At 40.0% G+C, this 24477-nt stretch overlaps 1 protein-coding gene across 5 annotated transcripts in view; it reads right to left on the reverse strand.

Annotated features, from left to right (window-relative positions):
• Positions 1-11964: 11964 nt before the first annotated feature.
• The window catches only part of LOC132121511 (inactive ubiquitin carboxyl-terminal hydrolase 54-like), a 142195-nt gene continuing 129682 nt past the window's right edge, over positions 11965-24477 (reverse strand). For 4 of the 5 annotated variants that reach the window (XM_059530992.1, XM_059530989.1, XM_059530990.1 and 1 more), the window contains 5 exons: positions 21714-22618; positions 21029-21150; positions 20606-20746; positions 12776-12944; positions 11965-12533 (listed from right to left, as the gene is read on the reverse strand). In XM_059530992.1, coding sequence (XP_059386975.1) covers positions 12421-12533; positions 12776-12944; positions 20606-20746; positions 21029-21150; positions 21714-22618 — 1450 coding nt within the window. In that variant the 3' untranslated portion in view covers positions 11965-12420. The remainder of the gene's footprint in view (positions 12534-12775; positions 12945-20605; positions 20747-21028; positions 21151-21713; positions 22619-24477) is intronic. The other variant, XM_059530991.1, reaches the window with a different exon arrangement.

Here is a 24477-nt window from a genome sequence, read left to right on the forward strand (position 1 = left end):
CCTTGATATGATGCTCCGCAATCAAACACCACTCTGATCCTTTGCTTTTTAGGGTGATAAACACCATGGTGGGGTATATACCATAAGCGTCCATCCAGTCGTTCCAGTTCAGCTGTGGGAACCTTTTCAGCATGGCCTTTAGCGATGACACTCTCCATAAAGGTAGTATAGTCAGCATGAAAAGAAGTGTTTTTTTGAAGCCTTCTTTTAAGATTCAGAGCACGTTGTTCCACTATTGCTCTATTCCTTGGCATGACTACCTTTTCGTTTTTAAGTGGAAGACCAATGCAGTAATGCCCATTGATCAGTCTTGATGACTGTGAAACAAAATCCATGAATTGATGATCTTCCTTTGACAATCCTTGCTGTTCCTCTTGCACACATTCAGGAAAGTCACCCTTGAACTGTTGCTCCCATAACTCATTCAGTTTCATAACGGTGATCCGATTGACAGTCATGTGAGAACGTTCCTTAACAGCATACTCTTCCTGTCGCTTGATTGGTCCATTAACTGCCCATCCAAACATGGTTTTAATAGCATATGGGCCACTGTCTTGACAGCGGATAATCTGCCATGGCTCCAAAGCTTCTGGCACATTAGCACCAATCAGTAACTCCACACCAGCATCAATGGAAGGCAAACAAAGATGACTTAAATGAGGCCAGCAAGCAAGGTCGTTTTGTGTGGCGATGTTAGTTTTACCCACAGGCATGGTCCTCTGTGTGTATACCTCTGGTAAAGCACAGTAATGCTCTTGATCCAATGCTGATACTTCAAGATCCTTCAAAACGTAACAGCAAACGGATTTGTCCTGACTCATGGTTCTCATTAGAATGTTAACTTTCTTTGCTGAGAGATTGAGCTTGGACATCAAACTCTCTGTGCAGAAAGTTGCAGAACTCCCAGAGTCCAAAAAGGCATAGGTGGTCACAACTTTACTTCCTTTCTTTGATTTCACACATACAGGAACGATAGACAATGCACAATTTTCTTTACCAGCCCCAGTAAGAGCACTGGACTGGAGCGAGACAAAAGCACTTTCCACTGTTGACTTTGACTCATCTTTATACTGCATGCCTTTTCTTTCTGATGGAAAAATATGGAGAAGACTTGGGTGTTTGAGATGACATATTTTACATATGCTTCTCTCTTTACAATCACGGCTGAAATGTCCTGTACATAAACAACCAAAACAAATCCCTTTTTTCTTCAGAAAATTCATCTTTTCTGCATGAGATCTTTCAAAAAGCCTCTTGCATGAGTCCAATATATGCGCTCCATCACAGAAGGGACAGGTTTTATTCACAGCCTTCCCACCACACTCCTTTGCACCACTTGCAGTGACTGTAGTGGCAAAACTACTTCTAGGTTTTGTATGAGGTAATTTGGTATTCAGGTTTCTACCTCCACTAGGCAGAACATCTTGAATGTTTCCGAATACCGGATCTGTGACTATTTTTACCTGTCTTTCTACGAAGTCCACAATATCAGAAAAACAAGCTGGATGGTTCCGTCTTTCCTGTAAATCATATGCCACCATTCTCCATCTTTCTCTAAACTTATACGGAAGTTTTGCCAGAACAATTTGCATATTAGAGGCAAGATTCAACTCGTTCATGTAATAAATGTTCTGCATTGCATTGCAGCAACTCCTAAGAAAGAGGCTGTAGTCCTGCAGAGCCTTAGCATCCTCAGATCTTATCGTTTGCCATGAGAGCGCTCTTTTCATGTAAGCTGAGGCTATTCTTACCTCATTGCCGAAATGCTCCTTGAGCAAAGCCTTAGCCTTTATATACCCTTGTGAAGGAATCATCAAATGACAGCTTCGAACAAGCTCTTTAGGTTGCCCTCTAGTGTACTGTTCCAAGAAATGCAAGCAATCTGCATGGCCACTTGCTTTCTTTTCCACCACTTCTTCAAATGTTCGCATAAAGTCGTGATAACGCAATGGATCTCCATCAAAGAATGGGACCTCCCTTGGTGGAAGTGAAGATAAGTTGTGTTGCTGAACTAATAGGGCAGCAATCTCATTCTGCTTGTCAATAAGCTTAAGGATACTTCCTCCTGCCAAACCATCCTGTAAACTTGATCCATGTGCACCCTGCATTCCGGGTCCATGTCCACCATCATGACTGATGCTGGGTAATGTAGAATGTGTCAACCTTGTGTTAGAATTTACACTCTGTTGCTGTTGTTGAGCGGACTGAGTTGGAAAATGCATCGGATTCTCTGGTGCTGCTTGAGCCTGTATATGAAATACAGGTAGATGTTGTGGCATTGAATGTGAACTCAAAGGTAAAAATGGCTCCACATTAGGGTTAAGAGAACTGGTTCCAGTATTTCTTGCCCTTAACGCACTGGCATCAGAAGAGATTGTACAAGCACTTTGTTCTGACCTCACGTCACTATACACTTTCATCTTGGCCATGGATACAGCAATTTTAGTGTCCAGTTCCATTTGTTCTTTTCTCCTCCTCAAATCCTCCTCCTCCTTCTCCAGTACATGTTTCCGTGACAACATTTTCTGATGTGCCAACAAGGCTGCCATTTCGGCCTTAACCTTAAGATGAGCAGATACAATGGAAGATCGACTGGTTCGAGATCCATGAGTAGTTGTCGTTCTCCTGCCCACGTTAGAGACACTATCGGTTGGCTGTATCTGATTCTGCACATCACCATCGTCCATGTCACAGTTCGGATCTTCACTTAGAACATGCATATTATGAGATGATGAAACTGGTTCAGCAGAAGGTGGAACATTAGTATCACAGCTTAGATGAGGTTCAGCACAATTATCCATTGCTTTTGGATGATGAATGACAGAAAGTGATGGGCAATGATTTGCATAATGTTGAGTAGAATTTGATTCTGTTATTTGACCATTTTTCCTCAGATTCTTAGCTTCATTCAACCATCGTTCCACATCTTCCACAAATCCATCATTGTGCTTAGAAACTGCATCAAACCACTCATTTTGTTTGTTTTGTTCCTCAGGAGGAAGAAAAGGAAGTACTTCTTTATGCAACAAAGATGCATCATCTTTCAAACATTTTAAAGATCCCACCATTGAAGACAATTGTAAAGCATTTTCATCACATTCCATGAGATCTTTCATTGATAAAATTAAGCTCTTCATTTGATTCACCTTAGACTTGCGATCCTTTTGCAACGACTCAATTCTAAGAGCCAAGGCCTTTGCTGTAAGCTTAGGTTTTCTTTTGCTGCATATAGCAGCGTGCGCAGACTCATTTGCGTCCATTTCTCACAACGCAATCCAAGTAATCCAAACGGCGCTGTATTCAACGCGTAGATCAAGCCAACAATTTCATGAATGAACGCACCACCACAACGCGATCACGAGTGCGTAGTAAACTTGCACTTCATTCCACAACCGCTATCCATCCAATAAGCGGTATCCAAAGACAGCAACACTAGCGTCTTCTCATTCAATAAACAGCAATGTTGCAGCCAAACATAGCAAAACCGCTCACATACCTCTTCTGCCTTCCGGATACAGAAGCGCGATCTCACTTCAGTGTGTGCGTCAGCATGTCGCGTGCATGCGGTGTGTGTAGAAATCCTTTCCAATCCACGATAATCAAATCCAACAGTGGCCGTTTTCTGTTGACTAAATATAGCGGCAGCCAGTAACCGCTAAGAGGCTGAGTAGAGGGATTAAAGATTGACGCGTTTCCATAGTTCCATAGTAGATCCATGTGATTTATTATAACATTGAAAAGAACAGCAACATGATGATGATGACGGTAAAGTAAACAAAAGGAAAAGAAATGAAATAAATCCAAATGAAATGAAAACGGTCAACAGAAAGTGAGCGTCCCAGCTACTCACCCCCTTCCTCCATGCCAACCACACACAAACTAACAAGTAATATGCACCTAAAGCAAGTGACGTAACAAACCAAAAAATAAATTTCAAAATAAAAGACGTCAACCCAAACCTGGCACCTACAGCTATTATTTCATTTTCTATCACTGTCAATTACCTAAACCAGGGATCAGCAACCTTTTCGGCATGACGTGCCATTTTTTATTTTTATGGTTAACCACTGTGCCAACACAGCCCCCCCCCCCACACACACACACACCCCGATATAATTATGTATTTAAACGGTACATACACAATTTTTTATTATACGATAAAAAAAACGTTTTTTTAACGTTTAATCAACGTTAATGCACTGCTTTAATTGATGAACGTGCACACACAGACACACACACACACACACACAACACACACCACTCGCACACAGAGATCTGAGATCGTGCTGTGCAAAAAGTAGCATTCAGAGTGTTGTCACGCTACTTTTATTAATCGACACCATCACTGGATATAGCTTTAGGTCATTTAACATTTCTATGGTAAAACGTATTATTAAAAGTTGACTAATGTTAATCGATTTGCAGCTTCATCTTACCTCACTCTCTTTAACGTTAAACTGACGCTTCGCGCAGTAAACCCCGCCTACTTTGATCTGATTGGCCATCTCAGTGATTTTGACATTGACGAGTGCTGTTAGAACGAGGCTTTGATCTGAAGCACCTAGTATGTGCAGTGTTTGCACGTGCATCCATGCAAGTTAATTCTCACACTTTAATAGTATTTGTAGCTCCTAACAGGCTGTGTGACTATGAGAAGTTATTACATCAAACTGTACGTCATTATACAGTTTTCCTTATTGCTTGCGTGCCAGCGATTATCCCTCTGCGTGCCACTGTTGGCACGCGTGCCGTAGGTTGCCAACTATGGGCTGAAAATGTGCCACCAGAAACTGAATTTGAATTGCTAAACTTGAATAATTGCATTGAATAACTGAATTTGAATAACCTAATTTGAAAGTGTATTGTTTAATTTGAATCATTGCATTGAAAATCTGAATCTGAATTGTATAATTTCAAATTGTATTTATTCAAAAACTGAATCTGAATTGTAGCCGAATAAAATTTGATCCTCACTTAAAAATAAACTCTCTATATATCTTCACATTCACTTCTCACAATTCAGATTCAGTTCTCAAATTCAATTTCAACTTATTGAGACAGACATCCGGGTAGTTGGAGGATGAAGGAAGAGCAATCGAGCACAGATCGATAGATCGCGTTCATTGGCGCACAGGAGCCAATCAGAACCTACGTTTTGAAGCATAGTACGTACCCACCATGAAACAAGGAAGAAGTGCTTGCCTTGCCGACTGACTTGACCACCATGGATCCGGTGTGATAAGAGATCACGAGGTCATTCCACCAGCTGGGCACAGTCTAGGAAAAGATCAGTGAGAGTGATTTTGAACTTCTTTGGGATGGCACCACGAGGTGTCGTTCACTTGCAAAGCGCAAACTTCTGGAGGGCACATAAGATTTAACCAGTGAGTTTTGGTATGTTGGTGCCATGCCAGTGGTCGTAATAAGTGTAATAATTAATTACGTTGTTATATATGGTTTTGCTTACAGGCAGTTAATGTACTGTAATTACTGATTGTCTATTATTTAAGAAACTATCATACAGTAATTATCACACTATTTAAATTATGATGACAGAAATTACAATTGTAATTGAGTTTAACACATATAACACAGTACATAAAAAGGACATTATAATAATTCTACTGATTTTTTTTTTTACATATAAATGTTCAAGCAATATGCACACTATCAATGTAAGCCATTTATACAGTTTTCGAAATACATAACATTTCAAAGAATCTTTACAGAAAGACATACTGTTGTGTCTATATGGTCAAAAACACCCTCACTATTTTAATAGTTGGTGCTAAATGCTTTAGTCTTCATACATACAGCAAGCAAGCCATAGGCAACAGTGGTTAATAAAGAAAAATCTGCAAGATGTAGATAATGGAGTAAAAAACCTTTGGAGAAACCAGACTAATCAAAAACACTGGGGACCAGTTCTCCTCTGTATATTCAGTTTGAACATTTGGTACAATGTCAATAGTAGTTAACAGTGTTACTGCATTGATTCAGCTGTAAGGTTAAAGGTTAATTGTGCTATGTACAGGCAGTAACATTGTTTTCTCTGTGGCCCAGGTGATGCAGGCAGTGTTAGTGAAGAGTTCTAAGGTGCAGTCATCCATCAATGAATTCTTGCTGTTTTGCTGAAACTGGAAACAGTTCATCCTATGTGAAGTCCATTGTGGAAGATTGGGGAATCATCAGTCTCAACTAGCTCCAGAGTGTCTCGGGACAGAGCTTCTGTGGTAAAGAAAAATATAAAAATGTAATGTAATATAATAACAATAATTATTTCCTCTCTGCCTGTGTAATATACAGTACAGTATGCTGGAAGACTTTCTTGACATCATGCAGAACGGGGTCAGAAGACATCAGAAGCAGGAATCATCAAAAATCATTGTTAACCGTAGAGCATCGGTTTACAAATCTTTCAAAATCAAGTTATGATTTATGTGTATGTTGTTATAAAAACAATTAAACAGACATAAATGTAATCTGTTCAACTCAGTCTATTTTGCATTCAAACATTGCTTTAAATTCTTTCACCTTCCTCTTGTTTCTCAGAAACTGTGGTGTATGTACGTGAATTATTCTTTCTCTTGTGTGTTAGTATTTGCATATTTTTGCCATTTACTTTTTTGTTGCTTCTGTAGGGTCATCGCTTACAGGTGATCCCTGGATTCTTTGACATGATATGAGGTACTTGGCCCCAAAAGTTTAAGAGTCTTAGGTTATTTACATTTGAAGGAGAATATAGAAGCGTACAAACCTAGAAATGCTCACTTTTGTTTTGAAGTTGAAGGAATGAAGTCAGCTTTGCTGAAATGACAAAACACAAGAATGAAATATAATGTAAAATTAAAATGTAAAAATGTGTACAATAAACTCAGTACAGAAGCCACATATAAAAGTTTAAGTTAAAAGGTGGACTTTTGAGAGAAAGTAATTTTGCTATGGTCAGGACAAACTGATCAATAATAATCATATGGGAACACTGACAACCAAAAAAAAACCTTTGTACTGTTGAAAATAAATGTACATCACACAGCACAGTGAGCCTTTATGGTAACAGCTCAGTCAATTTAAAAAGCATTAAATCTAACTGGTCAATGCATTAATCCACTGGTGGGGAGACGGATGCTTGGAGGGATAGATCTAACTAAAATGCGACAATATATTGACTTTTTTTATTGACTAAAAAAATATACTAAAGTTTGATGTTGGGCACTGGGCCCAACAGGACCATGGGAAGGTATTGCATCTGTGAGCAAATATGTTGAATTGACTACTTCTGAGTTGTCTCCTTGTCAAAACATAGTGAGACATACAGGCTTACTACTCTCTCTCTCCCTCTTAGTAAGCAGTACCCTGACAATGACAATCACGAGGAGTAGTTATCGTAAATAATCACGCTGAAGACATGACCAGTCTACTTGGCGGCAACAACATTTTCACCGGAGGAAGAGGCAAATGCTTAGAAATAATAAACGCCAAGCAAAGATGTTGTTACCAGAGCTAGTACATAACCACAAAAACGTGGGATAATAGCTACTGTGTTTGCAACACATCGAGAAAGATGTAATTTCCCCCGTTTCTACAAAACAGCTACACCATTAAACTAAAGATCGTTAGATCGTGAAAAAAAAAATTGTCATTACCATATTTGTCCCAGGCGGATCCATGGTGGTCAAGTCAGTCGGCAAGGCAAGCACTTCTTCCTTGTTTCATGGTGGGTACGTACTTTGCTTCAAAACGTAGGTTCTGATTGGCTCCTGTGCGCCAATGAACGTGATCTATTGATCTGGGCTGGATTGCTCTTCCTTCATCCTCCAACTACCCGGATGTCTGTCTCAGTAACTTGAAATTGAATTTGAGAACTGAATCTGAATTGTGAGAAGTGAATGTGAAGATATATAGAGAGTTTAACTTTAAGTGAGGATCAAATTTTGTTGGACAAATTTTATTCGACCACAATTCAGATTCTGTTTTTGAATAAATACAATTTCAAATTATACAATTCAGATTCAGATTTTCAATGCAATGATTCAAATTAAACAATACACTTTCAAATTATGTTATTCAAATTCAGTTATTCAATGCAATTATTCAAGTTTAGCAATTCAAATTCAGTTTCTAGTGGCACATATTTCAGCCCATAGCCAACCCCTGACCTAAACTAACTAAACTAAAGAGGAATGTGCAATGTGCCATTATTTATTTTCAGGGTTGAAAACCACTGAGCACATGTCAAAAATGAAAGCATTCCAGGAACAGTTCTACCTGTAAGAAAAAAAAAGTCATATTTTCTTGTACATAAATAAGCCGTCACAATTTTAACACATAAAGACACATGAAATTTAACCACTGACTCGCTGCAGGGGTGTCCTTCACTGAACTAAGAATGTTCTAAGAATGTTATTTCTGTACCTTTACATCACAAAAACACTGTTGAAAGTAGAGTAAAAATTTAAAATACTCATATTCAGAACACCATCTACTGTATACTGACACCTTGTGGAGCTAACTGTCTATATAAACCGAAGTTGTGCTCATCTCCTCTAACCAGTTATTTCCAGAATCCTTCAGGTTCTGTGAGGATTCTTTTTCCTGGTATAGAGGCAACCACCCAAAAAGGATTTTTTTAGTGGTTCTCAACCAGCAGGCTATGGCCCATAGGGGGCCTCAGCAAACTTCCAGTATATAAATTAATATAACAAATTGTTAATATATTAAAATAATGTCATTTAAATTAAAATGCTGAAAAGCTGAATACACATTTTCCTCCATTCTCTAACTATTGTTTTTATTAAAGAACAAACAATACCTTTCTTAAATCAGTGCTCGGGGGCCTTAAAGTCAAAACGCCTGAGAACCATTGTTATATGTAAATGTGTTAATCTAGAAAAACATATAGGATACACTTTAGAAATTGTACATGTGTAGAAAAACTGAAGGTTGTAGTAATGTCCAGCCTTTTTGATAATTTGCTTAGTGTACTGTATGCGTGTGAGGAGTTTCACAGTTTGTCATATTTTGTATAATGTTGTATACCAATTTGAAATACACTACAGAAACATAATCATGACCATCGCTTTTATGATATTATAGATATTTGTCTATTTAATTAAGTGGGAGCTTAATTTTAAAATGTATTCTGAGGTGTATAAAGACCTTTCTTAATGAACCGTTTTGTTTTTATTACCTTAGATTGAGCCATTTCTATCTACATACACCCTTACATGGAAGAGCGCGTATCGTCACTTTGTTGTTTTGTGAATAAAATACTGACACAATGATGAACAAGTACATTAACATTCGCAATACCATCAATTTATTGAATAATTAATAAAGTAAATATAATTCCTTGATTTACCTTTGTAAATAAAATCTCATTGCTCTGTCTTTACCGATGACATCTTTACCTGCATCGTCCAGCGTAGCTTCTCTAAATGGAGGGGTGAGTGGGGAACTGAGCCTCTGGTTGCGATTCACAACCTCACCGAGGTTAGATCCCTCTAAAATTTACACACTGCACCTTTAATGTCTTTAGTAGAATTTATACTGTAAACACAGCAGTTGAATTAGTGTAATAGAAAAAAGGCATGATGCAGATTATATGTTATAAAATTTGCCTGACGTTCAGTAATCACTGTCAGTGGGAGGATTTTGATAATGGTATACATTAAAATACTATTTTATATAGACTTTGTATCATCAGACAAAAACACTCACACTGTGCAGTGCCCCTGCTGGAGTGCATTGGTAATAACTTTATTGCAAAAATACAAGTTCACTCAACCTCAAGCCTTTACAAATGAGTTGGGAAAACCTTGAAATGCCATTGCACTTTGAGAAATCCTCCTCCTACCAGCTACAACTCGCATTCAAAGGCTGTTAACTGTACAGACATTAATAAGTAAAGATTCAACATTTCAGCAGGAAATCATTTTCATCCTCAGTATATAGGAAGAAAGGAAAAAAATATTTGATTTTGTCCCAGTCTGACTCTTTGATGGTAGTTCAGGAGACAGCATTTTGCATAGCATACTCGTACATCACCGTTGCTACATTCTAAAAAATCCTTTAAATGAAAGGAAAGATGAATAAATGACAAAAAAAAAAAAACATATCTTTGCGTTAGGGCCAATCTTTGGTTAAGACAAAGTTAAATAAGATCTAGATCTCTTTAAGTTATATCTTTTATACTCATTTTAATTTCAGCACTCAAAGGCTTTTAATATAAAATAATACATATCACACCACAATATGATTAGAATGAAAAGTTTAATACTGCATTGATCATATTATATTGTGATACGAAACATCTGTTGCTCAATATTGGATTTCCGTTAATCACAAATTTTATTATGTTTATTTGAATAACAGTATGAAACTATTCCTTGTTCAAGGCCCCATTTACGTAATACTGTTCAAATTTCAGGCTAATGAAGCTTTGCATAAGCTCCATCTATGCTATCAGAGCCAAACATTCTTCAGCTGTGCTGATTAAAGTAAAATCTAGAAATAATATAGATTCTACAACAATCGAATGGGATGAGACCCCTCAACTTTTACAGGCCTGACGATCCATCATGTGCCAGACTCATAGCTGTGGATTCAGTGTCACTGCAAGTTAATCAAGTAAAATAAACAATAAAAAGGAAGCCTAACTTGGCATATCTCCCTCTATAAACGGGAGAACTGTCAATGGAATTAAAATAGTAGTTTTTCTCCAGCTTTACACTTCTGAAGTGTACTATACTTGTCTTAATGCAGATAATACTTATTACCACTAGAATTGATTAACATTTCATAATGTCATTACGTATTTTCACCATTCCTCTGTATATTCCTTAAGATGTCATAGTTTTAATGTTTTTTATTAACAATAAATTCATTTGTTAGTGAATGTTCAGTCAAACATGTACACAGCTTTTGCCTGTAACACGAGACACGAAACAGCTATGTGCTACAGGGAATGCCCGTATCAGAGAAGTAGGAGGAAAAAGGTTAGAAGAAACAGTCTCATTTCACGCTCCACGCCAGGGGCGCAGATTTACATGCCTGCTCTGACAAAAAACACCAGAGCTGAGAGATGACACCGTACAAAACATCTCGATTCTCTTAATACATGTTAAAGTACTTCGTATCTACATGACATTAACCCATCCTGCTACCAAAAAACGTTTGCAGGAGAGTTGGGAAAAATGTTGAGCAAAGACATGTTGAGACAAAATGACAACTCTGGTTGGTTTGCTGAGAAATTAAATCTGTGGGACAGGTGAGGAGGATTTTTTAATACACTATCAGTCAAAAGTTTGGAATAATTATGATTTTCCAATGTTTTTGAACAAAGTCTCTTAAGCTCACTAATGCTACATTTATCAGATTCAAATACTATAAAGACACTATGAAAAACTATTACAATTTGTTTTAGATTTAAAAACCATTTTAAAGTGTAATTTATTCCTGTGATGACACAGCTGAATTTTCAGCAGCCATTACACCAAACTTCAGTGAGTGTCACACAATCCTTCAGAAATCATTCTAATATGCTGGTGCTCAAAAAACATTTATTATTATTGTTATCAATGCTAAAAGCTGTCATGCTGCTTAATATGTATTTTGGATTATTTTGAAATGGAAAACAGCTGCTTTTATTTAAAGTAATATTTCACAATATCACTGTTTTTACTGTATTTTGGATCACATATTTCAAGAGACATAAGAGACATATTTCAAAAACATAAAAAAAAAATCTTAATCATTCCAAACTTTGGACCAGTAGTATAAAAGAGGGCAGGGATACAATAAGCCCCTCCCATTTTACCACTCAACACATGCACACACGCATACAACCAAACACATTTATCATCTAGACCAAGGAGGTAACGTAGGTTTCTCCTCTGCAGTTAATTCAATAATTAATTTAATAAATTTATTTTAATTTTAAATTTAATTTAAATTTTTAGTTAATTCAATGCTGGAGTTAATTAAGTTAAGTGCTCTGGATTGGATGGCTGACTGTGGAAGTCCGAGTCAGGACCCCACACTTCTATCATTGCATGCTGCCTTTCTGACCAAAGGTCAGTCACAAACACACACCTCAGCCCCAAAAAATCCCGCCACCCCAGTGCCTTTAAATAAAAAGAAGTTGTCTCTATCCGTCATGCTGTGGAATGGGTTTCAGGGCCTTTTGCATGGAAAGATTTCCTGACTAGAGCAGGGCAACAGAAGGGCATCATCCCAGGAACAATACAGATCACAGGGTGATTGAGGATGGCATCAGGTCTCGGGACATGCTCCTTCTAGTTCTCCAGAAAACTGTGAAGAGAATGGAATGGTGTGTCCAGGGGAGCAAATGCATCTTTGGAAACGTTCCGGGCTACAGGACCTGGTTGTGTCCAAAGCCAATTGGTTGGGGTGAGAATTTCAGAGAGGATGTCTTCCAATACACCTCACTGCTGGACCACAGTGCTTCCGACTGGAGAGAGCTTGACGCCAGTCAAACACAGCCAGAAACTCGGAGAACCTCTGGAGACGTCCTGCAGTGGGGTAGGATGGAGTGTGAAGGACAGGATCCAGACCAATCAAAGAAAAAAAGCAACAGCGCTTATTCAACAGCAGGAAACAAAAATGAAGCGAATGCAGACTGTTTAGCAGGGAGGCACTGGCACCTGGACTCAGTTCTAATGCAATGGCAGAAACATGAATACGGAACAAGTGGGAAATGGCCCTCTGAATGGAATGGGTGGTTATGGAGGTGGAAAACGAAAGTGAGCTTTACCTGGGACCTCTCTGCAAGGCCCAGGCTGCTGAGACAGGGGTGAAGCTGATGGAAAGAGATGTAGATAGCTGGGCTGGAGCAGATGGAGGTCTGAATGAGACAATGGAAACTGAAGGCAACAAGGTGAGTACATGGAGCTGTGATATGGCGTAACCCCAGAGTCCCCCAGCTAGGTACACACACAACACACACATACATTGGTATGCACAAGACAGAGGAAAGAGAGAAAAAGAAGAGAAGAGAGAGGTAGGATGGGGAAGAAGGGAAGAGATGGGGAGCACAAAAGTAAGGCATGAAAAGAATCAGGGGCCTTATTTATAAAATGCACATAAGATCAGATTTGATCCCAAATGAAAAAAAATGAGATTTATTAAAGAGATGGTTCACCCAAAAATGAGCACTCTGTCATAATTTATCTTCAAATTATGATCTGTAAAACAAAACAAGATATTTTGAAAATAAATTCTTAGCCTTTTTTCTTAACTATGTTTTGGACCCCAATGACTTTCATTGTATAGACCAAAGCAGTTGAAACATTCTGAAAATATCTTCTTGTGTATTCAACAGAAGAAAGAAAGTCATAAAGGTTAGGACTGAAGTGAGTGCGAGTACATGATCATAATTTTCATTTTTGGGTGAACAATCCCTTTAAAAACTGATGTGAAAATGTTCTTACACGAACGGCAATTAGAACACAGCCATATACGCTATTTTTGTAATCATGAAATGGTATGCCAGTGCATGCTCACATAATTTTCTAATAATTTCAAGTAATGCAAGCCCTATAAGTCGCAATAAATGAATGAATAAAATGATTAAACACAATTACATGCAAAATAATATACTAAAACACTATACTATTATTCATGCATACTTTAATATTTTTATGCATCATTATCAAACAAACATATATTTTTAGCTATTTTTATTTACATTTTATATTTATATATTTATATATATGTATATATATATATATGTATGTGTGTGCGTGTGTATGTATGTATGTATGTATGCCATATAAGCATAAATCAATATTTAAAAACAAAACAATTTTATATTTCTAATAAAAAAAAAAGTGGCATTTTCCAGTTCATGCCATACAGTCTGCTGATGTTGAGGTCTTGAATTTGAAGAATAATTTGATTGAATTATTAAGAATGCAACATGATACATGGCAAAAGTGGGGACTGGTGAATAGTGGAAAATAATGTCCTATTTATTTTTAAACTCTCAAAAAGCTGGATCGGGTAAAGCACTTCTCAGAGTTTATGGATTAATGAGAACATGGTCTGAAAAATAATATGCATGTAAATGAGATTTATGAAAATTGTATAAAAATGGATCACTGACAGGATAATAAATTAAATATGTATATATACAGTATGGCCAGAACCTAGAATCTAGTAACCGTATTTGATACATTACCTATTTCATATTATTCATATTATTAAAAATTATGTCATTAATGACTCACCCTCATGTCTTTCCAAACCCGTAAGACCTCCGTTCATCTTCGGAACACAGTTTAAGATATTTTAGATTTAGTCCGAGATACGGCTGTAGCTATCGAATATTTTAGTAATCGAGTATTCTACCAAAAATTCCATCGATTAATCGAGTAATCGCATAAAATGTGTTTTTGCTTAAAGTGCAATATTAATTATGCAAGAGAAAATAAGACTGCGTCTCTTAAAATGAACAACTAAGTTTCCTTTTTTAGAAAAAAAACATATTTGTATTTTTTAAATGCATAGAATGCAATGCATACATAAAAAATAAACATTTAATTTTACTCATTGTTTCTCTGTCTGTACTTGTACTGTGAACAATGACAATAAAGTTGACAGATGAATTAAGTACATTAAAGTGCCATTCAGTTGGGGTTTTAAATAAAGCATTTTCTGAGATGCACATTAACATAAGCAAACTTAACTTTTTGGTAAACAAAGGGGATTTACTATTAAAAATAACACATAGAAGAAATGTTGTTTGATTAAACCTTAAAAAAATAATGTTTGATTTTTTTTTAGTAGTAGGCTATGTAAATTCTGCCGAACAATAGTAATACATATCTGGCAAATACTTGTCTTTAAACTAAATAGGACTTTTATTTTGACGGGTTGAGGTACCTATACACAGAGCCGGCCCTAGACCTTTGGGGGCCCTAAGCAAAATTCGGTTGGAAGCCCCTTTGACCGTTTTAAGTAAGGCCTAAAGAAAAGCAATGACTACCTTATAACTATACTCTCACAGTGTCTGGGTTGTGTTCCCTGGGTTTCCACTAGGTGTCCTCAGTTCCCACAGTGTTTATCATTTATCACTTCCTGTCTCCTTATTTGGTCACCTTCCTCCTTGTCTAGTTAATTGATTGTTCCCCACCTGTCTCCTGTTTCCCCATTATCCTTTTGTGTATTTATACCTGGTCTGTCTGAGTCTTAGTCACGGAGTCCTTGTTTAAATGTAATGTTAATTCATGTCCGTCAGTTCTTGCCCTTGCCTTGTCTTCTTGTTTGGTTTATGTTTGGATGGATGTTTTTGGTTTCGACTCATGCCTGGACTGTTTACCCTTTGGATTTGCCCTTTAATAAAGTCACATACCTGCACTTGGTTCTCTCTCCTGTGTTCTCTGTAACACCGATCGTGACAGAAGGACTCCGTCACACTGAGATCCAGCGGTATGTTTTTTTCCCGTTCCCCAGCCAAGATGGCGGAGCGGAGAGCTAAGTATCTCCGGCTGATCGCCCTCCGCCAAGAGGGCAATGAGGTGGGTGCCCTGGCACAGGTGTTCTGGTCCCTGGCCGAGGGTATGGGATACAACGATGTGGCTCTGAAGGATTATTTCAACAGCGGGCTGGATGATCCAGTTTCTCAGGAGGAGATGGGGCATTTAGAGACACTGGAATTCTGGGAATTCGTGTACTTCTTGCAGCATAGGCTTCTGTGGGATGCCCCAGCCACTCCTGTCTCTTCCGCCAAGATGGCCGCTAACCCAGCGCCAATGCCCAAGTCAGTCACTGATCCAGATTCATGGCCCAAGATGGCCGCCAGCCCAGCGCCACAGCACAAGATGGCCGCCAGCCCAGCGCCACAGCACAAGATGGCCGCCAGCCCAGCGCCACAGCACAAGATGGCCGCCAGCTTAGAGCCACAGCACAAGATGGCCGCCAGCCCAGCACCACAGCACAAGATGGCCGACTCAACGCCTGAGTCTCCAGACAAGGTGCCACCGACTCGCCATCATAGAGGGCGGAGGAGGAGACAGGCGTCTACCGTTCCTCAAAGCCCGGAGAATGTTGCCGAGCGGACCGCTGCCGTCCAGGAGGACATTCCCGAGGCGGTGGCCGAGGCGGTGCCCGATGCCGATGCTGTTCCGGAGGCCGAGGCGGTTCCCGATGCCGATGCTGTTCCGGAGGCCGAGGCGGTGCCCGATGCCGTTCCGGAGGCCGATGCCGTCCAGGAGGACATTCCCGAGGCGGTGCCCGAGACTGTTCCGGAGGCCGAGGCGGTGCCCGATGCCGTTCCGGAGGCCGAGGCGGTGCCCGATGCCGTTCCGGAGGCCGAGGCGGTGCCCGATGCCGAGGCGGTGCCCGATGCCGAGGCGGTGCCCGATGCTGTTCCGGAGGCCGAGGCGGTGCCCGATGCTGTTCCGGAGGCCGAGGCGGTGCCCGATGCCGAGGCGGTGCCCGATGCCGTTCCGGAGACCGAGGCGGTGCCCGATGCCGTTCCGGAGGCGGTGCCCGATGCCGTTCCGGAGGCGGTGCCCGATGCCGTTCCGGAGGCCGAGGCGGTGCCCGATGCAGTTCCGGAGGCCGAGGCGGTGCCCGATGCCGAGGCGTCTCAAGTCTCCACAGGCAGTCCAGAGTCGAGTCAGGTGCCAGTGACCTCTCCAGAGTCAGGGCCAGTCACCGATGACCTTCCAGAGTCAGGGCCAGTCACCGATGACCTTCCAGAGTCAGGGCCAGCCACCGATGACCTTCCAGAGTCAGGGCCAGCCACCGATGACCTTCCAGAGTCAGGGCCAGCCACCGATGACCTTCCAGAGTCAGGGCCAGCCACCAATGACCTTCCAGAGTCAAGTCAAGTCACTGGGTGGTCTGCTGCTCCGCCCTGTTGGACTCCGGCATCGACCACAGGGGCGTGGTGGTCATCTGCTCCACCCTGGAGGACTCTGGCCTTGACCACAAGGGTGTGGTGGTCTTCTGCTCCGCCCTGGGGGGCTTCCACTCTGACCACATGGACGTGGTGGTCTTCCATTCCGCCCTGGGGGGGCGTTTGCCCTGACCACACGGACGGGGTGGTCTTCTGCTCCGCCCTGGGGGGCTTCTGCTCCGACCACACGGACATGGTGGTCTTCGGCTCCGCCCTGGGGGGCTTCATGTTGTTTTTTCCTTTTGTTTTTGTGTTAATGTCTGTCTCCTCCCTCCTGGTCTTTCTGTGTTGTGTTACATTCTGGTGCCTGTTCCCCATGTTTTTCTTTTCTGGCCCTCCGTCCCTCCCCCTGAGCCTCCACCTGTCCGCCTCCCTCCTGGTCTCTGTTTTGTGTCTGTCTTGGAGCGTCTGGGAGCCGCTCCGTAGAAGGGGGGTACTGTCACAGTGTCTGGGTTGTGTTCCCTGGGTTTCCACTAGGTGTCCTCAGTTCCCACAGTGTTTATCATTTATCACTTCCTGTCTCCTTATTTGGTCACCTTCCTCCTTGTCTAGTTAATTGATTGTTCCCCACCTGTCTCCTGTTTCCCCATTATCCTTTTGTGTATTTATACCTGGTCTGTCTGAGTCTTAGTCACGGAGTCCTTGTTTAAATGTAATGTTAATTCATGTCCGTCAGTTCTTGCCCTTGCCTTGTCTTCTTGTTTGGTTTATGTTTGGATGGATGTTTTTGGTTTCGACTCATGCCTGGACTGTTTACCCTTTGGATTTGCCCTTTAATAAAGTCACATACCTGCACTTGGTTCTCTCTCCTGTGTTCTCTGTAACACCGATCGTGACATATACTGTACATATTATATCTACTATGTTATTTTTATTTTTTTTAGTCTATTAAATTGTGTTTAAATTATTCTATGTATGCTGTATGTTAATTCTTTTTTACGCTGCTGGTCCGGAGTAAGTATTTTGTTCTTATGTGGCAACATGTACAGAATGACAATAAAAGAACCTTGAGTTCTTGAGTTGAGTTCCATGTTTGATGTCTAAAAGGAAAATTATGATACCACTGAGCTGAATGGCAGTGCAGTTCAACGAACACACACTGATGAACTTGCTGAATAAGAAGACTGATAAAGTGATTTTCACTGACCTTCAAAGAAACATTTTTAATTGACACCAGAGTTTAAGAGGCACAAACAACAGCCTATATATAATTTAAATGAAATCGAGCAAATAGAATAACATTTAAATCAAATATTATATATAATAATAAATAGAACATTTAAATGTTTGAATTTTTCAAATAAACAAAATTAACAATAACATCTAAAACACCACAAACCAGATTAATAGTAACAATAATAAGAATTAGGTAATATTTCAATAGAACTATTAAAATCCATATTTGTGCAGAATGATGTGCTCAAAGCAGCATGGAGTCACAGTGTGCAGCGCTGCGCTGCTCAAGTTGGCATTTAAAAGTTCACGGCACAAAGCGAAGAAATGTTGAGCGCACAAATCCTAATGTATATCTGTCCAACAGTTTATTGATCATTTGTTTCTTCACAGTTTTAAATTCCAGTTATTGTGCGTTTGATGCCGATTCATAGTCCTTGTGATGTGTGTGATCTAACAGGCAGACGGAAGCGAGTCGTTTAAAAACAGCAACAAACATAAAATACAAATACACAAAATAAAGTCATTTTATGCAAATCCACAGCCTTTTATCTAGAGATCAAGCATTATAATGTAAATATATCATATGATATATTGGAGAGAGTTTTACCGTGCACGAGACGCGCCCTTTTTGAATAACGTTTATGAATGGAGAATGATTGACGAGGAAAAACGAGTTTCCGTAAACTTTATTTTAATGATGTAAATAGTAGGCCTGTCGTGATAGTCGATAAATCAATTAATCTCACTATAAAAAAATTAGTTCCGACTTAATATTTACAGATATTAGTCCATATCGTGATTTGATGTAAGTGCAATGACCTATTTTTTATTAATTAATTAAAAATTTGGCAAATTCCGTGTCATTCCGCGTTAAACTGTAAATTCCGTTTTTATGACTGGATTCCGCGATTCCATCCGCATTTTCTGCATTGTGGAAATCATAGGGCCCTAGTTGTGGTATGCCAGCTCTATCTTGCAATGGACACACGCCACGACGTTCTCTTTATGTTTGCCCGCACCCTCAAATCAAAACACTGCTGACTCCTTGCAGTATGCGAACTTCGGACGCAGCGATTGTGTCTCCTTCCACTTTGTGTGTGACGTAAACGCATTGTCACATTTAAAAAAATCATTGCGAAATAAACCTGACGTGAGATTTAAAATACATTAAAAGAGGCTTCTAGGCAAAGGAATTTGAATCGCTTCAGCCCTAGTCTGAGAGCTCTCAATCCCTCCACTGAAACTGTGGGTACGGTATACTATCCATGTCCAGAAAGGTAATAAATGTTAGAATTTAGAAAGTTAGAATTTGTTGAAGCATCAAAAATACATTTTGGTCCAAAAATAACAAAAAATACGACTTTATTCAGCATTGTCTTCTATTCCGGGTCTGTTGTGAGCGCGTTAAAGTTTATTTTAACACAGAGGGAGTGTCAGCCACGTTAAAAAAGTTAACAGCTTAAGTAATTTGGAGATGCGAACCATTTCAAACGATTCAGTTCGATTCGGTAAACTGGTTCAAGAAGAACCGGTTAAATCGAATGATTCGTTCGCGAACCGGATATCACTACACTTGAACGCGCTCACAACAGACCTGGAAAAGAAGACAATGCTGAATAAAGTCATAGTTTTTGTTATTTTTGGACCAAAATGTATTTTCGATGCTTCAACAAAATCTAACTGACCCTCTGATGTCACATGGACTACTTTGAAGATGTTTTTATTACCTTTCTGGACATGGACAGTATACCGTACATAGGTATTCAATGGAGGGACAGAAAGCTCTCGGACTAAATATAAAATATCTTCCGAAGATGAACGGAGGTCTAATGGGTTTGGAACAACATGAGGGTGAGTTATTAATGACATAATTTTCATTTTTGGGTGAACTATCCCTTTAATAAAGCAAGAAGGACTTTTTTAAACATTTTTAAAGTGTATACAAATGCATTTGGTATGATGACTATATATATATATCTTTATAAATGAGACACCAGGCCTTTTTTCAAATGTAGTAAAATTACAGCATATGGACACAGGATGGCAGTATGACTCAGTAAGACAATGAGAAGTTGTGCATGTGTGTTTAGAGTTTCCTTGTGCAATGGTGCACGTGGATGTCATGTGACAATATATTTCTGGCATGCATTATATATTGGAAATGAACACACTATATACACCAAATAACTTTGAAAGACAAAAATAACTGTAGTAACTGTTACTGATGTAAATGCAGAGTACATCAAATGACCTAAAGCTCAGCAGTGATTGACAAGGGACAGACAGCGCACACAGATCAGGCTAAAGTGGCAGTAGCTGTGTGTTAGCACTCTTCTGCATAGGCGACAGCGCTCTTATCAGGTTTCTAGGACAGATATCTGATTCCTCCCCCATCCTTTGGCCCCTCTAGCAGACTCTTGAATTTCACTCATATTTTAGCCATTAGTTAGCCCCTCAGTTTAAATAAGATAGTCAGAATTAATTTTAATTGCGTGGAATACTTACGAAGCTTCGGGAGACGGCAAGACGGTTCTGGCGACGCCCAGTGACCGTTCCACTCAGGCTACGAGCAATACGGCGCAGGTGATCCACGTCGTACTGGTCTTCCTCAACTGACTGATGCTCTTGATGGGCCACTGACAGAGGCTACAGAGAACAAAGAGTTACTGCAGCAAAAAACAAAGACTGGAAGAAGACAACCCCCAAACAAAATCAACATGTGCTAACAGATAGTGCACTGCATGAGAAACAAGCTCTGAGGTGGAGAGAAACTAGACATAACAAAAAAATTTTTTTAATTAAAGCACCAGCAAATAATAAACAAACAAACTAAGTAAATAAAACCAAAATTATTTAGATAAATGGTGGGTAACAGTGAGAGCTTTTTAATCAGACCTATAGACAGGAGTACAGCACCACATATCTTACCATGTTCATGTATCCAGTAGGGCTGCAACAACCAGGTGGTCCATAAGCAGTTCTCTCAAGCTCAGCTGTTGGGGTCCGAGAGCGTCCCACTCCAGTGAGCAGCTTTCGTGCAGTTGGAGGTACTGTCCGAGAAAATCAGGTTTGACAATAATGACATTTTTGCAACATATGGTTCAGTTGGTTAACATTAATGTATTAGGCATAATAAACAAAAATTTTTTATGATATTTATATTTATAGACACTTTTTTGTGTAGTAGAGTTACTGTGTTTATTTGTCTGTTCAAGTTAACATAATGTATATATGCATATTTCAGTGCAAGCATACAAATTCAATGCTGACTGTAGTCTAATTACTTGCACTGCTCTAACCGGGATTCGAACCAGCGTCAACCAGAATAGCAGACAATAACAAGAATGCTAAAAACTGCAGCCTCTATTGTGCATCTTGATGCCAGAGTATTCACATGACCATTTTGAAACCATTGCAAAATCTGGTTGGGGAAATCTTTTGCCTTCATGCAAAATTCCTCATTGCATGGATTCCATTTGAAATTACTGGATTGTGCCTGTAAAAAGTGGCCAAACAATGGCAAATGTGACCGCACCTGTAGTCCAGCCAAGACAGAACTTTTAAAGTGCATGTAAACACACTTAGTGTGAGACAATTTAAGATGTTAATTTACCTGGTATCGCAAGAGCAGGTGAGCTGGTACCACGCAGGGCTCGGCCAGGACCCGGGCCAGCCTGGAGACTGGCCTGGTAAAGTGAATCCAATTCAGAGAGTTCCTGGTCCTCGGCCTCTGTGGGTTCCAACTCCATGCTCTGGAATTTTGAGTACTTAGGGATGTTCTTCTTCCTGGTGCTCATGGGACTGCGAGGAGCAAGGTGTCTTCCAGGTGTCTGTTGAGAAAGGGCAGGTCCTGTCTGCTCGTTCTGTTCAGGAGGTGTGTCGTAGGGGTTGACAATTGCATCTAGACGGTCTAGGCCCCAAGAGGACCAATGACTGGCAGCAACAGGTGGGGTCAATTTGGTGCAGGGCTTGGAAGATGCATACAGGGTCTGCCATATGGGGGCTCGCTGGGGTACTGGTCCCTTCTCCTTAACAGGGTTGGGTGGTGGACTGGGATTGCTGGATTGGAGTATTCGGTCCGGACTATCTGTAGTGCCCTGCCACAAAGGAGGATTTGGAGATTGAGAGTGCTGAAAGCTGGAGACCTCTCCGTCCTCTCCCAATACACCCCAGAAGTCAAGGGGCAAAGAGGGTAGAGATATGGCAAGGTGCTTGTGTATGGGCATTATCCGAATGCCTGATGCTTGGAGAACATCTGATAATCTGATGCCACCCCATTCGTCCACATTCTGGGTCGACCAATTCCTGCGTTCATGAAGCTCTTGAGGCTGTGGCTGAGAAGAGGTAGGCCGGAGATTGAGCGATGGGCGGCTAGAGGGCTGATATGGGGAGTCTGTACAAGAAGAGTGTGATTTCATGTGTTGAGGAGAGGTAGGGCCAAGCACAGAATCCTGATTGGTCTCAAAGACCTCTTCCTGATTGTCTGTCAACAATACTTGGACTGGGCCAGGCTGTTCACTGAAGAGGAGAGAAAAGCAAGAGAAGGATCTTGGTTAAACACTCCCTGAAAAATAAACATGGTTATCTGTAATTAGTACAGTCCCATTAAACACTATCACTCAATTAACATAACTAATTTAATTATGGCAAAATTAATTTATTTGATGGCATAATTACTTATTTGGAAAATGGAAATAAATTAATTAACTTTGTTTAACTTTATGTTTTGCAATTAAAACATTAAGTGCTAAAATCACACCAATGCTGTTATTGTTAAAAAAATAAAAAAAATCATTTTCTTTGTTAAATTAAACCTGAAACTTTTTAAATTAAAAAACTTAATGAAAACTTATGTTGAATGACATAACTTTGTACCCCTTGATGCTATTATTTCCTTGTATATAAAAATGCGTATTATGTGTGTGCCGAAATGTTTTACATTTTTATAGTAAGTCACACATAAAATGGACATATACATTTCAGATATATTTTATACTGCCACAGATATGCAGTATGTACTGTACTCATTCATTAAGGCAGACTAAACATAAAATAAGCAAGAAACCTTGAGTTCTAATGGGTCTTTGATCAAATGGCGTTCTATTTGTAAAACAATACTCATTCACTCATTTCAAAATATTCATTTCAATGTGCAAGTATACATTACAATGGTTTTGCTTCTAGAAACCCATTCTTAACACATTTTCTAACTCAAAAAGTTAATGCTGCCAAAGACCAAATTCAAGAAGACCTGCGTCCTTCATACCAGTATTCATGAGCCACTTCTCATACAATACACACACATCCCCACTTGCGTTCCACACTATGCGACCTTGACATCATTTTCATAGTCGCCATATAAACCAGTTACAGCAGCCATAAATATGCCCAAAAGCTCCCCAGAAGTGGAGTGTACGGGAATGAGAGTTGGCTTTGCTCCAGAAGGGAAACCTGCTTGCTATCTGTATACATCTCTAATAAAGCAGAGCAGAGTATCCATCAGAATACCATCAATCCTCCTTCATCTCTACTGGCCCTCAGCAACCCACAGATGACCCGTGTGATAGATTCATTTTCAGATAAATCTTTATCTATAATGTGAGGTAAAAATCCCCTGAAATATGCAAACACTCAATCCCCAGTGTCTTTATTGCATTGTGCAGTTGCTCCCTAGGGGAAGTCGTGGCCTAATGGTTAGAGAGTCGGACTCCCAATCGAAAGGTTGTGAGTTTGAGTCCCGGGCCGGCAGGAATTGTGGGTGGGGGGAGTGCATGTACAGTTCTCTCTCCACCTTCAATACCATGACTTAGGTGCCCTTGAGCAAGGCATCGAACCCCCAACTGCTCCCCGGGCGCCGCAGCATAAATGGCTGCCCACTGCTCCGGGTGTGTGCTCACAGTGTGTGTGTGTGTGTGTGTTCACTGCTCTGTGTGTGTGCATTTCGGATGGGTTAAATGCAGAGCACAAATTCTGAGTATGGGTCACCATACTTGGCTGAATGTCACGTCACTTTCACTTTATTCACTTTCACTTTTAAGTGCAGGTGAGTAGGGAACCCTGAATCTGACACTGTTACCACTCCTGGTGTCTAAGAAGGGTTTTCAATATATATTAGTATAGGACATTTATGTTTTTTTAGCTGAGTATGACAAGCTTAAGCATGCTTTAGCAGTCTGGACAACCCTTTTATCTTTTAGATTGGTAATACTTCATTTTTATTGTTCTTAGGGACAAATCATTTATATTTTTAAATGAGCCATTATTACAATTACTTACATTTAACCTGAAAACAATGAATACTGTGGTTTATTTTATTTATGTATTTATTTTAAATACAACTGGTTAAATAGATGCATGTTAAACTGAATTAATTGGAG

This window comes from Carassius carassius, chromosome 39, assembly GCF_963082965.1.
Source record: "Carassius carassius chromosome 39, fCarCar2.1, whole genome shotgun sequence".
In the NCBI taxonomy this organism is placed as follows: domain Eukaryota; kingdom Metazoa; phylum Chordata; class Actinopteri; order Cypriniformes; family Cyprinidae; genus Carassius; species Carassius carassius.